The sequence below is a fragment of the Electrophorus electricus genome, chromosome 11 (genome assembly GCF_041902795.1).
Source record: "Electrophorus electricus isolate QZ-2024a chromosome 11, ASM4190279v1, whole genome shotgun sequence".
NCBI lineage: Eukaryota > Metazoa > Chordata > Actinopteri > Gymnotiformes > Gymnotidae > Electrophorus > Electrophorus electricus.
This window is the reverse complement of record NC_137507.1, coordinates 7,132,501-7,145,020: the sequence shown is the minus strand read 5'-3', so window position 1 is coordinate 7,145,020 and position 12,520 is coordinate 7,132,501. Positions and strand designations below refer to the sequence as shown.

Here is a 12,520-nt window from a genome sequence, read left to right as displayed (position 1 = left end):
CTGCACACTGCACACTGTATACTACATACTAAACACTGTATACTACATACTAAACACTGCATACTACAAACTGCATACTGAACACTAGATACTACATACTGCACACTGCACACTGTATACTACATACCAGCACATTTTCCTGCCCTTGGCATCGCAAGCAATGTAGCACTCAGCCCTTTACTTCCACTGCTGCTGTATAAATAGATTAAATGCACACAGTCATTACAGTGGTTAAAACATGAAATGCTCTCATTATCATTGGGTTTTATACCGCCATGTATCATTGAAGCAATAAGCGTCCTATCCCTCTGAGGACAGCAAAGAGCTATGTGCCTCATAGGTCAGGAAAGGATTATTGAGTGCCATCTTTAGTGCTGAGGGACCCAGGAGGCTACAGATCACTGTGGCAAACTCTTTCCAGAGTTCACATTCTAGTAAACTCTCCAGTTCACACTGTAGTAAACTCTGCAGTCCCTACTGTAGTAAACTCTTTGCGCAGTTCACACCCTTTTCACAGTTCACACAGTGTTAACACAGTGTGAACTGGGGAGTTTACCACAGTGTGAACTGAGAAGTGTTTTAAACCTCAGTTTCCCTAGTTCACACTGTATGAAACTGTTTCCCTATTTCACACTGTATGAAATTGTTTCCCTAGTTCACACTATGATAAACAGTGATAAACTGTTTCTGTAGTTCACACTGATCTTGACATATGTGGAACGGATATAAGATGTCAGCAGATTGACTCGAGGTTCAGATCACTTTTTTAGAATCATTGAATGCACTGTGAACAGCAGACTTATCAATATATGTTCCCTTTTATTTACCCAGGAGGTAAAATCTCTGTTGTTGTCCTAGTCAAGAGAGCAGTAGAACATTCAACAACCAGTTTCTGTGTAAACACATGATTAAAAGTCATCATAAAAACAGTTATTTATATTTCCAGTACCTTTTGTTTTCTGGTATTACATAGCAAGTGTTAGAGTTATATTTTAAGGTATATTATATAGTTTATGGTTATATTTTTTAACAGGGGATTCTGTTGTAAAAAGTATTTTACAGTCAGTGCTAGTATGTCCTAACTGATTCTGTTCTATCACTTATGTTTATAAATAAATGTTTTGCACTAATTGTGAAGAAGGTGATAAAATCAACTTTTGTGAGTTTCTCTTATGAAAACCAGAGCCAATTCACTATCATCAGCAAATGTGTACAGTAAACCAATTGCTTGTTTACAGACAGAGAATCTTTCATCAATGTGGTAATAAAACAAAATCAAATTAAAATGAATATGAGCTGTAGGATTTTTTTTCAGACTTTCTCATTGTTATTGACAAACCGCATAAACTGACTCGCTGCATAAACGCTGCACTCGCACAGTTGGGGGGCGTCTCAAAAGAGCAGATTACCGTGCAGAACGTGGCCATTTCTCTGCAAACCAGGAGCTTTAGAGCGTTAAAGAACAGCATGTTATCTGCACAAAAAGGCCGGCGCGATGAAGGCTGAGGATGGCTGCCCCGGGAGGGGGGGAGGTGCAGCTCGCTGGGGTAAGAGGCAGCTTGTGCTGCTGTTCACCTGCTCCGCTGCTCTGAGTCTGGAGTTAGACGAAGAGGCACAGAACTCGGCCTTTCACCCACCTTCCCCCAGCGAGCCCTTCTCTCCTGTGTCATGTTTAGGGAAGCTTTGGTGCTGTCAATCGGGATCTGAAGTAGTAAACGTTATCATCGAGTTCATAGTTTCAAAAACATACTGTACTGCGTGTCTGAAGTGTGTTCTGGCATTGTGCTGACTCTGGTATAACATCACAAGCGTTATATGATGCACTCGCTTATGTAAGTTCGGTAAATTGAAGTTCAGTTTCAGAATGAAAATATTAAACATCCAGCACGCAGCTTCGTTTAAAATGGCAACAGTTAATTGCAGGCTGTCATTAACGTTTCCTCCTACATACCGAACACATAAACAGCTCTTTTGTTCGCAGCGAAGTTTACCTTTATGAGACTGCTCGCCAGCGGGTCCCTCCGTTTTCCCAGGTAGTCGTTGCCTGGATACAGACCCTGTTGTCCAGGGTCTGTTTCTGCAGAACTCTCATTTCCAGTCATTCCTATTGCTGTGTCTTATCCATCAAATCAACATACTCCACCACACTTGCTGTTGCTCGGCCTGCGGTTTCCGTAGCGTTGTGTAGACGTGCTCATTACCGATGAATGATGATAAACGTATTTTCCCTCTACGGGCGTCCATGTAGCTACCGTATAAAAGTCTTAACTCTTCACCGTGCACGTGACTTTTTTCCGACGTGTGCGACGTGCGTGAATGGTATCGGCGTGGCGTTGTGTGGCAAATCCGCTCGTATTTTCGTTGGGAGAACACGGAGCGTGCTTTATCCGTGTGTACAGCGTACTTCCCCGTAGTCGTGCCAATAATCCCCGTTATGGACATGTCTGGTCAAAGGAGCTGCCTGGGGTCTAGCATCCTACCGTACTAGTGCGGAACCTGCTGACCTTCTGCTGACCTCCAGCAGGTGTAGCTGCTGCAGCTTAATTAGACCCTAAAAAACACATCCTCTGACTCAATGACCGCACACTGTCATTTATGTCATTTACTGAGCAGACCAGACATGCACTAGCAGGGTAAGGGTGTAGCAACACATTTACGTACAGTGTAGCGGTACAGATGAATGTTGTTCTATATATTTAATGAAAATGTACTCTCTTTCTGGATGAACTTGCAAGTGAACAAATGAAAAAAGTGAAAAAGTTGTAAAATGTCATGTTGTTGAATTGTAACACTTGCACAATTTCCCAGTGGTACAAAGAGTGTGTGGTTGTGAAAGTGCCTGTCATTGTGCTCCTCAGTATCTCAGCAGCTGTGTCTCTGAGCATCTTTGCCTGGCTCAGAGTGTGTGTTTGGATGTGTGTGCCTGTACATGCTTTTGTAGGTTTTTATATGTACGTTTGTATATGTGCAGGTTTGTGTATCTGCAGGTGTGTTTATGTGTGCGTGCTTGTGTATGTGTTTGTGTATTTGTGAATGTGTGTATGTCTATATGTGTGTGTGTGTGTGTGATAATCATTAACAGTGTAATTTCTGTAATGTTTTGGCGTCCCCCCCAGCCTAGACCCCCCCCAGTCGAGTAGGTGAGTCACTGTGCTAAATCTGTCTCCCTCTAAGGCTCTCCGGTGCAGGCAGAAGCACTCACCCGGCCCACCCACCTCCCACCGCCCAGGGCTTCAGTGCAGCTCTGCTACCTCCACTCTGTGCTATTATCATAATGACTCCAAATTTTCACCGCCGCTGTGCACAGCCCTCCGCTCTCAGCAGGAGTGCGAGATAGCTGCAGCTGTTGGAGCGCGCGCTGCGTTTGCTGGGATAAGGAGAACGGGAGAACGGGGGCTGTGCACCACATTTGGAACCCCAAGGCCTTTTCCAAGGCTCTCAGTGTCGGAACGAAGACGGAACGCCAGGACAGGGTTCAGGTTTTGAGCTGATGGTATGTGGTTGTAGTATGCTCGTGTTTTTTTAGTCGTGGGAGGGCAGTGTATTTCCACACCGGTTTGTTTCTGGAGCCTATATAGAGATGTCAGGGCCGAGAGGCAGTGGAACGACCTTTTCACCTCACTGTGGCCTCGGAGGACACGCCTGTCGCCCAACCTGAGCATGTGCGCTGGAGGACTGGGGACCAGTCGTTCCTGGGGCCCTCAGCCAGAGTTCAGCACTGGTGGTCCGGGGACATTCCCAGGGCTCAGTGAGCTAGGTTTGGAAGGTCATTTTCTGGACTCGCCAGGAGCACAATGGCAGATGATGGAGGGTCAGTTTGTCTCTGTATTTCCTGGCAAGTGTATCAGGTGAGTATCAGATAATCACAGCGTTTGTTTCCGCTTGCTGGACGAGGATTGTCCTCTACATCTCCCAGTGGGTCTCTGTGGTCTTCTTGTCTCTGTGGTCTCCAGATGTTGTGTGCTGTCTCCTCCGTACTCTTCAGTTGGAGTTAAAAGAACATCTCTTTTTACCTCCCTCTCTTAGATGAATCAATGTGTGTGTGTGTGTGTGTGTGTGTGTGTGTGTGTGTGTTTGGTGAGGTGTGTGTGTGTGTGTGTGTGTGTGTTTGGTGAGATGTGTGTGTGTGTGTGTGTTTGGTGAGATGTGTGTGTGTGTGTGTGTGTGTTTTGTTGAGTTGTGTGTGTGTTTGTTGAGATGTGTGTTTTACTGAGGTGTGTGTGTGTGTGTTTTGTTGAGATGTGCATTTTATTGACGCGTGTGTGTGTTTTATTGAGATGTGTGTGTTTGTTGAGCTGTGTGTGTGTTTCATTGATATTCACAGTAATATTTTGTGTAGCTTCACAGAAAGGCTCATTTAACACACATCATCGGTTGGTGTTCTAACTGCTGTGGTTTGCTCATTGTTGACAATGATTATTTAAACAAAATTTGTGTGTGTGTGTGTGTTTAAAGTAATATATTATCATGTTCATCACTAGTAAGTTAATTTCTGTTTCTTTTTTCTCACTCTACATTATATTACATATATTACATTACATACATTAGACATTACGTTACATACATTACATTACATGCATTACAGACATTACGTTACATACATACATTACAGACATTACATACATTACAGACATTACATTACATACATTACGTTACATTACATACATTACAGACATTACATATATTACATTACATATATTATATACATTACACTACATTACTTGAATAGCATATATATTATTAATTTAATTACAGTCTGATTTATTTGTATTTGGGGTATTGTAATTTTCTTTATATTTTTATTAAATTCTTTTAAAGTAATTTATGTTGTATTTGTGTTTATTTTTTAAGTTAAATATTTGTATTTGTTTTTCTTGTAAATCTTTAATAAAAATGTAACATTCATTCATGTAACAAATATAGAACCTGTTGAAAGTGCACTGAGTTTGTGTGAAGGGATCCAACAATCTGTGTTTCTGACTATTTCCTTTAACCTTGTTCACACTCACGTGTTGGCAAGGACGTCTGAGGGTAAAAGATATCGCTGCACGTAAAGAGTTTAGAACTGATGGAATCGACAGGTTTTCTGTCAGACGTTTTGAGACAGAGTGAATTTCCCAGTAGAATGGTCCCAGTATCTGATTCAGCTGTAGGTTCCAATGGAATTCTTTCAAAATCCTGACCATGTGACTTTTACCTTTTCTTACATTTGGTAATTTGGTACATTTGAATGGAAAGCTGTGTGTGTGTGTGTGTGTGTTTGTTTCCCAGATAGCACATTCGTCACTTTCTTAGCGAATGACAACCAACTGGCGTTCACACTTAGCAAAAAGTAAAGGTTCAGACAAAATAATTTTGCAGATTTTCAATCAAAACAACAGGCAACAAAGGTTTAGTGACAATTTTTCACAAGATATTGAGTTTTATGCTATTAGCTATTAAAGTCCACAATAAGAAAGCCAAAACCTATGTTGACTATAAAAAAATAGTTTGAAATGGACCCTAAAGCTCCCGTTACTGTAGAGCTCTGTGTTTTGAGACAGTGATCTACAGACTGACTATTGTGGAACTTTTAGGGTAATGTGGTTAATTAGGTCTCTACTGCAGAAACAATTTACCACTGTTGGGCCCCCTGAGCAAGGCCCTTAACCCTCAATTTACCACTGTTGGGTCCCCTGAGCAAGGCCCTTAACCCTCAATTTACCACTGTTGGGCCCCCTGAGCGAGGTCCTTAACCCTCAATTTACCACTGTTAGGCCCCCTGAGCGAGGCCCTTAACCCTCAATTTACCGCTGTTGGGCCCCCTGAGCGAGGCCCTTAACCCTCAATTTACCGCTGTTGGGCCCCCTGAGCGAGGCCCTTAACCCTCAATTTACCGCTGTTGGGCCCCCTGAGCGAAGCCCTTAACCCTCAATTTACCACTGTTGTGCCCCCTGAGCGAGGCCCTTAACCCTCAATTTACCACTGTTGGGCCCCCTGAGCAAGGCCCTTAACCCTCAATTTACCACTGTTGGGTCCCCTGAGCAAGGCCCTTAACCCTCAATTTGTACTCAGTCGTAATTGTTAGTTGCTTTGGATAAATGTAAATATTTGTAATGTCTGTATTTGCCTTTTTTGTTATTACAAATTAAGCTAGCCACCTAACAACCATCTGATAGGAAAATACTTTATATTCCATGTCAAAGTCACACTAGATGATTAACTGTGATAAACTAAACCACTGAATGCAAAGTCCTTTAAGGCCTGTGATGTTGAACTCAAGTTGCCACTTTTTACGCATGTCATTTAACAATTATTATTAATGGTTATCTTTGTGATTTTCATATACAATATTCACCAGAATACATGAGTCGTGGTATGTAGGAAGGGAAGGTTCAAATTTCAAACGTGCTGAAACTCATAAATGTTGGAGTATTAAGGTAATGTATGCCAACAGATGTATTACAATATCTGAGATAAGAAGACATTCAGTAAGAAACAGTTAGAAACAATAGTTACTATTGAATGCAGGACAGCCAGTTTTGAGCGGAGGTGACAATTTATGAAAATTCTTTGAGTGCAGAATATTTGTGTTATAAAGTAAAGGTTTTAAAATTTTGTTTTGTTTATTCAAATTGTTTGTTCAAATTAAGGCAAATTGTTAAATTGACATCTATTGTAATGATGAACATTTGATAACATAGTAAAAAACATTTTTAAAAATCACAAATTTGGATTACATTTACATTTGCATTTAAGGCATTTAGCAGACACTCTTATCCAGAGCGATTTACAAAAGTGCTTTGTCATTTCCTCATAGAATACATCCTAGTATAGCACAGTAGGTTAGAATCCAACGTACCATTGAACTAGAATACTGTAGAATACAGGGATCACTGCTGATACCTAGAAGTACAAAATACATATAATCTCTCTCTCAGACAACACTGTAATAAACAATATGTTCTAGAGTTTGTTAAACAACATCAGTGTAATAATCAATACCCTACAATAAGTATGAATTTAGCCAGTCAATATGGGAGCAGGGTCAGTTGTCCTTTAAATATTCCACAAATAGATGGGTCTCTGCTGTCCAGACAGCAAGTGGGAGTTCATTCCACCATCTTGCAGCCAGGACAGGAAATAGTCTTGATGCTTGTCATCCACGAGACCTGAAGCAAGGTATTTCAAGCCGAGCCATACTTGAGGTTCGAAGTACTCAAGGTACGGATCGGGCTTTGGCTATTGACCTCATGTATGAAGGTGCTGGTCAATTTTTGGCTTTGTAGGCAAGCATCAAGGTTTTAAATCTGATGCATGCAGCTACTGGGAGCCAATGAAGGGAGAGCAGCACTGGAGTAATGTGTAAACTTTGGAAGATTAAAGACCAGTCTTGCTGCTTAGAGGAAGACTTCTGCGAGTTGCAGTAGTCTAGCATTGAGATCATAAGAGACTGCACAAACACCTGGGTAGCTCCCTACGAGTGAAAGGGCCGAATCCTTCGTATGTTACAAAGACCGGCTCAGATTAGAAACATGAGTTGAGAATGACAACTGGTTGTCCAAAGTTATGCCCAGGCTACAGGCAGCTTTGGACGGTGATACCAGGGAGTTCTCAAAGGAAACAGTGAGGTAATGGTAAGGGTTGGGAGTACCTGGGATGAACAAATGCTCTGTTTTACTGGTGTTGAGCTTCAAGTGGTGGGCTGTCATCTATGACGCGATGTCAGTCAAGCATGCTGAGATATGTCTGGAGACCTGCGTGTTAGAGGGTGGAAAAGAAATAAATAATTGAGTGTCATCAGCATAGCAGTGGTAGGAAAAAATCATGAGAAGATATTATATCACCAAGAGAACGAGTATACAAAGAGAAGAGAAATGTTTCTTTAGAATGTGCCGGTTTAGAATGTGCTGATTTGGATCATGCAGCTGGTTCTGGATGAGGAAAAGAGACAATTGATATAAAATGCTTGTTTGAGGGCTTTTGAGAGGAAAGAGAGAAGTGATACCGGTCTGTAGTCGGTAACGTTGGAGCCGTCAAGTGGGCCTTCTTAAGGATTGGTACCGCTCTAGCGGTTTTGAATGAAGTTGGCACGTATCCAGAAGATAAGGAGTTGTTGATGATGGCAGAGATGAAAGGAAGCAGATCTTTTAGCGATTTTCTGGAACAGAGTGGCAGGAACAGGATCCAGCAGACATGTAGTCGGATTGCTGGAAGTTAGGGGTGATGGTCTGAGAGGTGGAGGGGGGTGACTGCGATGTCTGATGTTGTAGTGGTGCGGGTGAAGATCAGGTCCAGAACATTGCCCGCTTTGTGAGTCGGAGGAGAGTGGTTGAGGGTGAGGTCGAATACTGTCAACAGTGGAAGGATGCAAGAGGAATGCAGCTTGTGTGATGAAAGGTTGAAGTCACCAAGGAGATGCTAAGTCACCAAGGAGATGAGTGGATTTCCTTAAACGGGGCATTGACTCAGGAGGATTTCGAGCTCATCAATGAAGTGATCTAGGGAACCTGGAGGGCAGTAGATGACAATGATAAGACGTTTGGTGGGGAAAGACAACGCAATGGCATAAAATTCAAAAGAGCAGATAGAACGAGTAGAGAAAGAAATTGGAGCGAAAAGCCACTCAAGACATTAGTAAACCTGTGCCACCACCCCTGCTGAGACGCCTCGGAGAATGGGGAAATGAAAAGGCAGAGGACAGGGCAGAAGACTCGGAGTCGCCGAGTTCTCAGGGGTGATCCGTGTTTCTGTCAGAGCCAGGAAGTGGCGGGATGCTAATGCTGAGATGGATTCAGCCTTCTGGACAGCAGACTGGCAGTTCCAGAGCCCTCCTGCCACCACGATATGGGATTGTGTGAAGCGTTGTGAGTCTGTGAGGTTGCTGAGATTGCGACATCTATGATGATAGTGTTGAGGAGATCTGTGGGATATGTGGACAAGAATTGTGAGACACATTTCAGATGCTTGATTTGTGATGTGAGATTAAAGATTGAGATAATATGAGAAGATACTTGAGTTCATGAAGTCCAGTAGTTGAGCTGTAGATGAACTGATTGAGAGCAAAAACAAAGCTTTTCCAAATGTTGATTACCGTTGCTAATGGATTAGTTTTATAATAATCTGATTTGTTCTAAAAGAATAACTTTTGTTTTAGTAAAAAAGATTTGAAGCTTGTTTTTCCAGCTCTGTCTTCCTATTAGATCTGAATAGGGACTAGGACACAATGGACAGAGTATAGCTGCGTTACTGCTGGGAGACTGTCTCAGGTTGTCCTTGTCTAAAAATGGCTGCAGTTCTCATGTGTGGTTTGTTGTGACTCGGAGCTCATGGAAGTTTTTTATACAGTTTCTCAGAAGAATTTACTGCTGAAACAAGAAGTTTGGTGAAGAAAACAAAAAAACAAGCTAAAAAGATTATTTTCGTTGGGGAGAGTGAAGTCTTTTGTGAGTGTATTTGTGTGTGTGTGAGCGCTGCTGGTGTGAATTGTAAGCGCGACGTCTAGAGGAGAAGCCAGAACTGTGTTGGCTGTTCGTGTAGCAGTGTGGGCGGCTGGTGGGCACTGCTGGAGCTGCTGGCTGACCTCTGACCTCTGCTTCCCTCACCTCTCCGACTCCTCTTCAGCCTCGGAGGAACCTCCCGTACATGAATTTGCCCTTCAGTTTGGTAGAACGCTTCACCAGTAGCCAATCGGCCCAATAAATTATCTGTTTTACTATTTACCAATTTACTTATATAATGAAAAGAAGGTTTTAATATTTTTTTATGTTGACCTGCCTATATTGTGTCTATAAGCAGACTAGCAGGTTTGGTGGCGCTAGGTGGAACTGTCCGTTAACTGCAGAGACACACTGGGGAAATCACGGGTGGACGGCATTTAAAAAATGTTGTTTTTTTTTTTTGTTTCCTGACAGCGCTTAAGCACTAACGCTGCTCTCTCAAAAGCCCACTGACAGGCTCCATTTGTGACATTTGGTGAGAGCAAGGCTGGTTTCCATGGTGACGCATCTCTCCTCTCTCTGTGTCTGTCAGGCTCTCCAGGTAGATGTGGGACAGTTAAATATCACTCTTCTGCAATCGTTCCGGGCAGGTGTGGCAGCAGCTCTGGCTATTTCTCCCAGACGAGTGCATATCAACCGCCTGAACGTGAGACACTGCCACACACGTTCCGCCGCACACAGCAGAATCTGAAACACGTGCCATGGTGTGCAGTGTTTACATTGTCAGCGTTCATCTGAAGCCAGTGATATATTCACTGGAATGTGCCTGGAAACGTTCCTGCTTTCCAGTTCATCATTACTTCCTGCCATTACCATCTGTGGTTCTCTGATTATTATTGACACAGTGTTTAGTTTTTGTTGCTTACTACTGCCCATACACTATGTAGTAGTTCCTTTTTAATGTTAAAAAGATCTTACTGCACCATTAGGACTAGTGAAAACAGATCTTCTGCAACATTAGAGGTTGTGAGATCAGATTTTTGTGTATAATGACATAAAGATCAACAGAAGTAAACTAAGCCATGATATGAGGTTTTGTAAAGGCAGGCATAGTGAACACAGATATGGAGAGACAAATATCTCGCAGGAGAGTGTGCATGGGCGTGTGTCACACGTCTTGCAGGAGAAGGCAGGACTGACACACTACTTTGTGATTTGTTCCTTTTGATGTGTTCTATATAGAGAAACATTTCCTTTGCTCTTGTGTGTTTCATGGCAGGTCACAAAGAAGCACATGTAAACATTTCTCTAAAACAGTAATGACTACAGTAATGACTATCTTAATAAAATTAGTGTAATAGTTTTATTGGCTTTTGCAGGTTTTTTTTGTATTTTCCTATATAGAATCAGTGTTATTGCAGTTAAACTGGTATAAATAACGGAAACATCAGATAATATATCACCTACTTATTGGTTAGATTTATTGAATTATTAATTGAAGATCAATATAGTTGAACTCCCTTTAATCTTGAAACCTCAGTAGGTTTTTGAGATATATCACAGCATGTGTTCTGTTCATTAGCTTTAATTGCACTAAATAAACATATGACCTTTGTGAAGGTCATGATACCCAGCGTGGGGGGTACAGGGTTAGAAAGCGGGTGGGTGTTGAGCATACACCTCCTTATCTCTGACATCTCTGATATCTCTGACATCTCTGACATCTCTGATATCTCTGACATCTCTGATATCTCTGTCAGAGACATCTCTGATATCTCTACTCTTTCTGTGGTAGCTAAATCTTCAGACACATTCTTGGCTTTTTCCAATTTGGACCTTGTATACTTTAGTATTATTTTTCTCTTGTTGATTCTGGAACTTGGTGTTGGTTTAAAAGATGGTTTTATGTTTTGAATTGTTTGTATGTACATGTGTGTGTGAGTACTGTGTTTTTATTATTATTTACTTCAGAATCTAATACTTGTTTAATCAGGTCTCTTTCTTTATTTGATCTGTCCTGGAGGTTGTTGTTGTGTCTGTTGTTTCTCATGTTTGCTCCTGGTGTCTCTCAGGAGCAGACGAATGGCATTGAGCTCTACGTGTCGTCTGAGCAGATCGGAGCGTCCGAGCCAGTGTCTTCGGAGGAAGTGATCCGCTCCTTAAACATCAACACCCTCCATCACAGCCTCGAGCCCTTCGGCATCACGCAGGTCTCCTCTGAGGTCCGTCCGCTTCTGAAGCGCCGCATGACGTCTTCTCTTCCCGCCCCTGCCCCCAGTCCCCACCCCCAGCCCCCAGGCCCCGCCCCCAGGCCCTGCCCCATCTCCCTTGTCCTGTTGGGTTTGATAAAGGTCAGGAGAGGTCAATGAGATCCGCCGCCGTGTGGTACCGTGCAGCGGGGCTCCCCTCCTGAAGTCTTCTGCTCGTGTTAATCAGTCTGTCACATCGAAGTCTTCTCCAGCAGCTAACGTTAATGTTCTCCCACATACATTTTTAATGTGCCAAGGCAAAGCACTCTGTCATGAGCAGGCATGCAAAATCACCTGCGAAGTGGGAATGTGTGCAATTTGAACGGCCCAATTAGTGACCCGTCAGAGAAAAGGAGAGGTTATAACAGCACCCTTCTGAGTAAGGCCCCGTTTAGACAGGACTGCTGTGCCATGGTTGTTGGCAATGAGAAGCTAAGTGTCAATGCTCTGTTAGTTTGGTATGCACTCTGCATTGCTGGTGTTGAAGGGTAGTTTGCTTTAGCATGTACAGGCTTGGATGTTCTGGCTGGTTTAAATCTCTTCAGCAGTGAATTATGTGCTTGAGTAGGTGCCAGGCTCTGCTCAGGCTGGAGCTGTGGAGTGTAGCAGTTCTTGCCTGGGGATTCTTGCAGGCTGCACAGATGTGTGGACCAAGCAGCCCCATGGGGTATCCATGGGGTATCACTTTAGCTTGGAGTAGGATGGACCTGCACCTTCTCGCCAGTCTGCCCTTAATTACGGTGCAGAGGTGGTGTGGATGAGCGAGGGAGAGAGAAAACTCTTCTGGGGTTAATCTCAGGCATGAGAGAGCTTGTGTGTGTGTGTGTGTGTGTGTGTGTGTGTGTGTGTGGG

General features: G+C 42.9%; 1 protein-coding gene across 3 annotated transcripts in view; it reads left to right on the top strand.

The window, feature by feature from the left end:
* Nucleotides 1-12,520, top strand: part of ptprr (protein tyrosine phosphatase receptor type R) — a 41,692-nt gene that overhangs the window by 9,215 nt on the left and 19,957 nt on the right. For 2 of the 3 annotated variants that reach the window (XM_027007504.3, XM_027007503.3), the window contains exons 3-4: nt 10,012-10,125; nt 11,492-11,641. In XM_027007504.3, coding sequence (XP_026863305.2) covers nt 10,012-10,125; nt 11,492-11,641 — 264 coding nt within the window. The remainder of the gene's footprint in view (nt 1-10,011; nt 10,126-11,491; nt 11,642-12,520) is intronic. The other variant, XM_027007505.3, reaches the window with a different exon arrangement.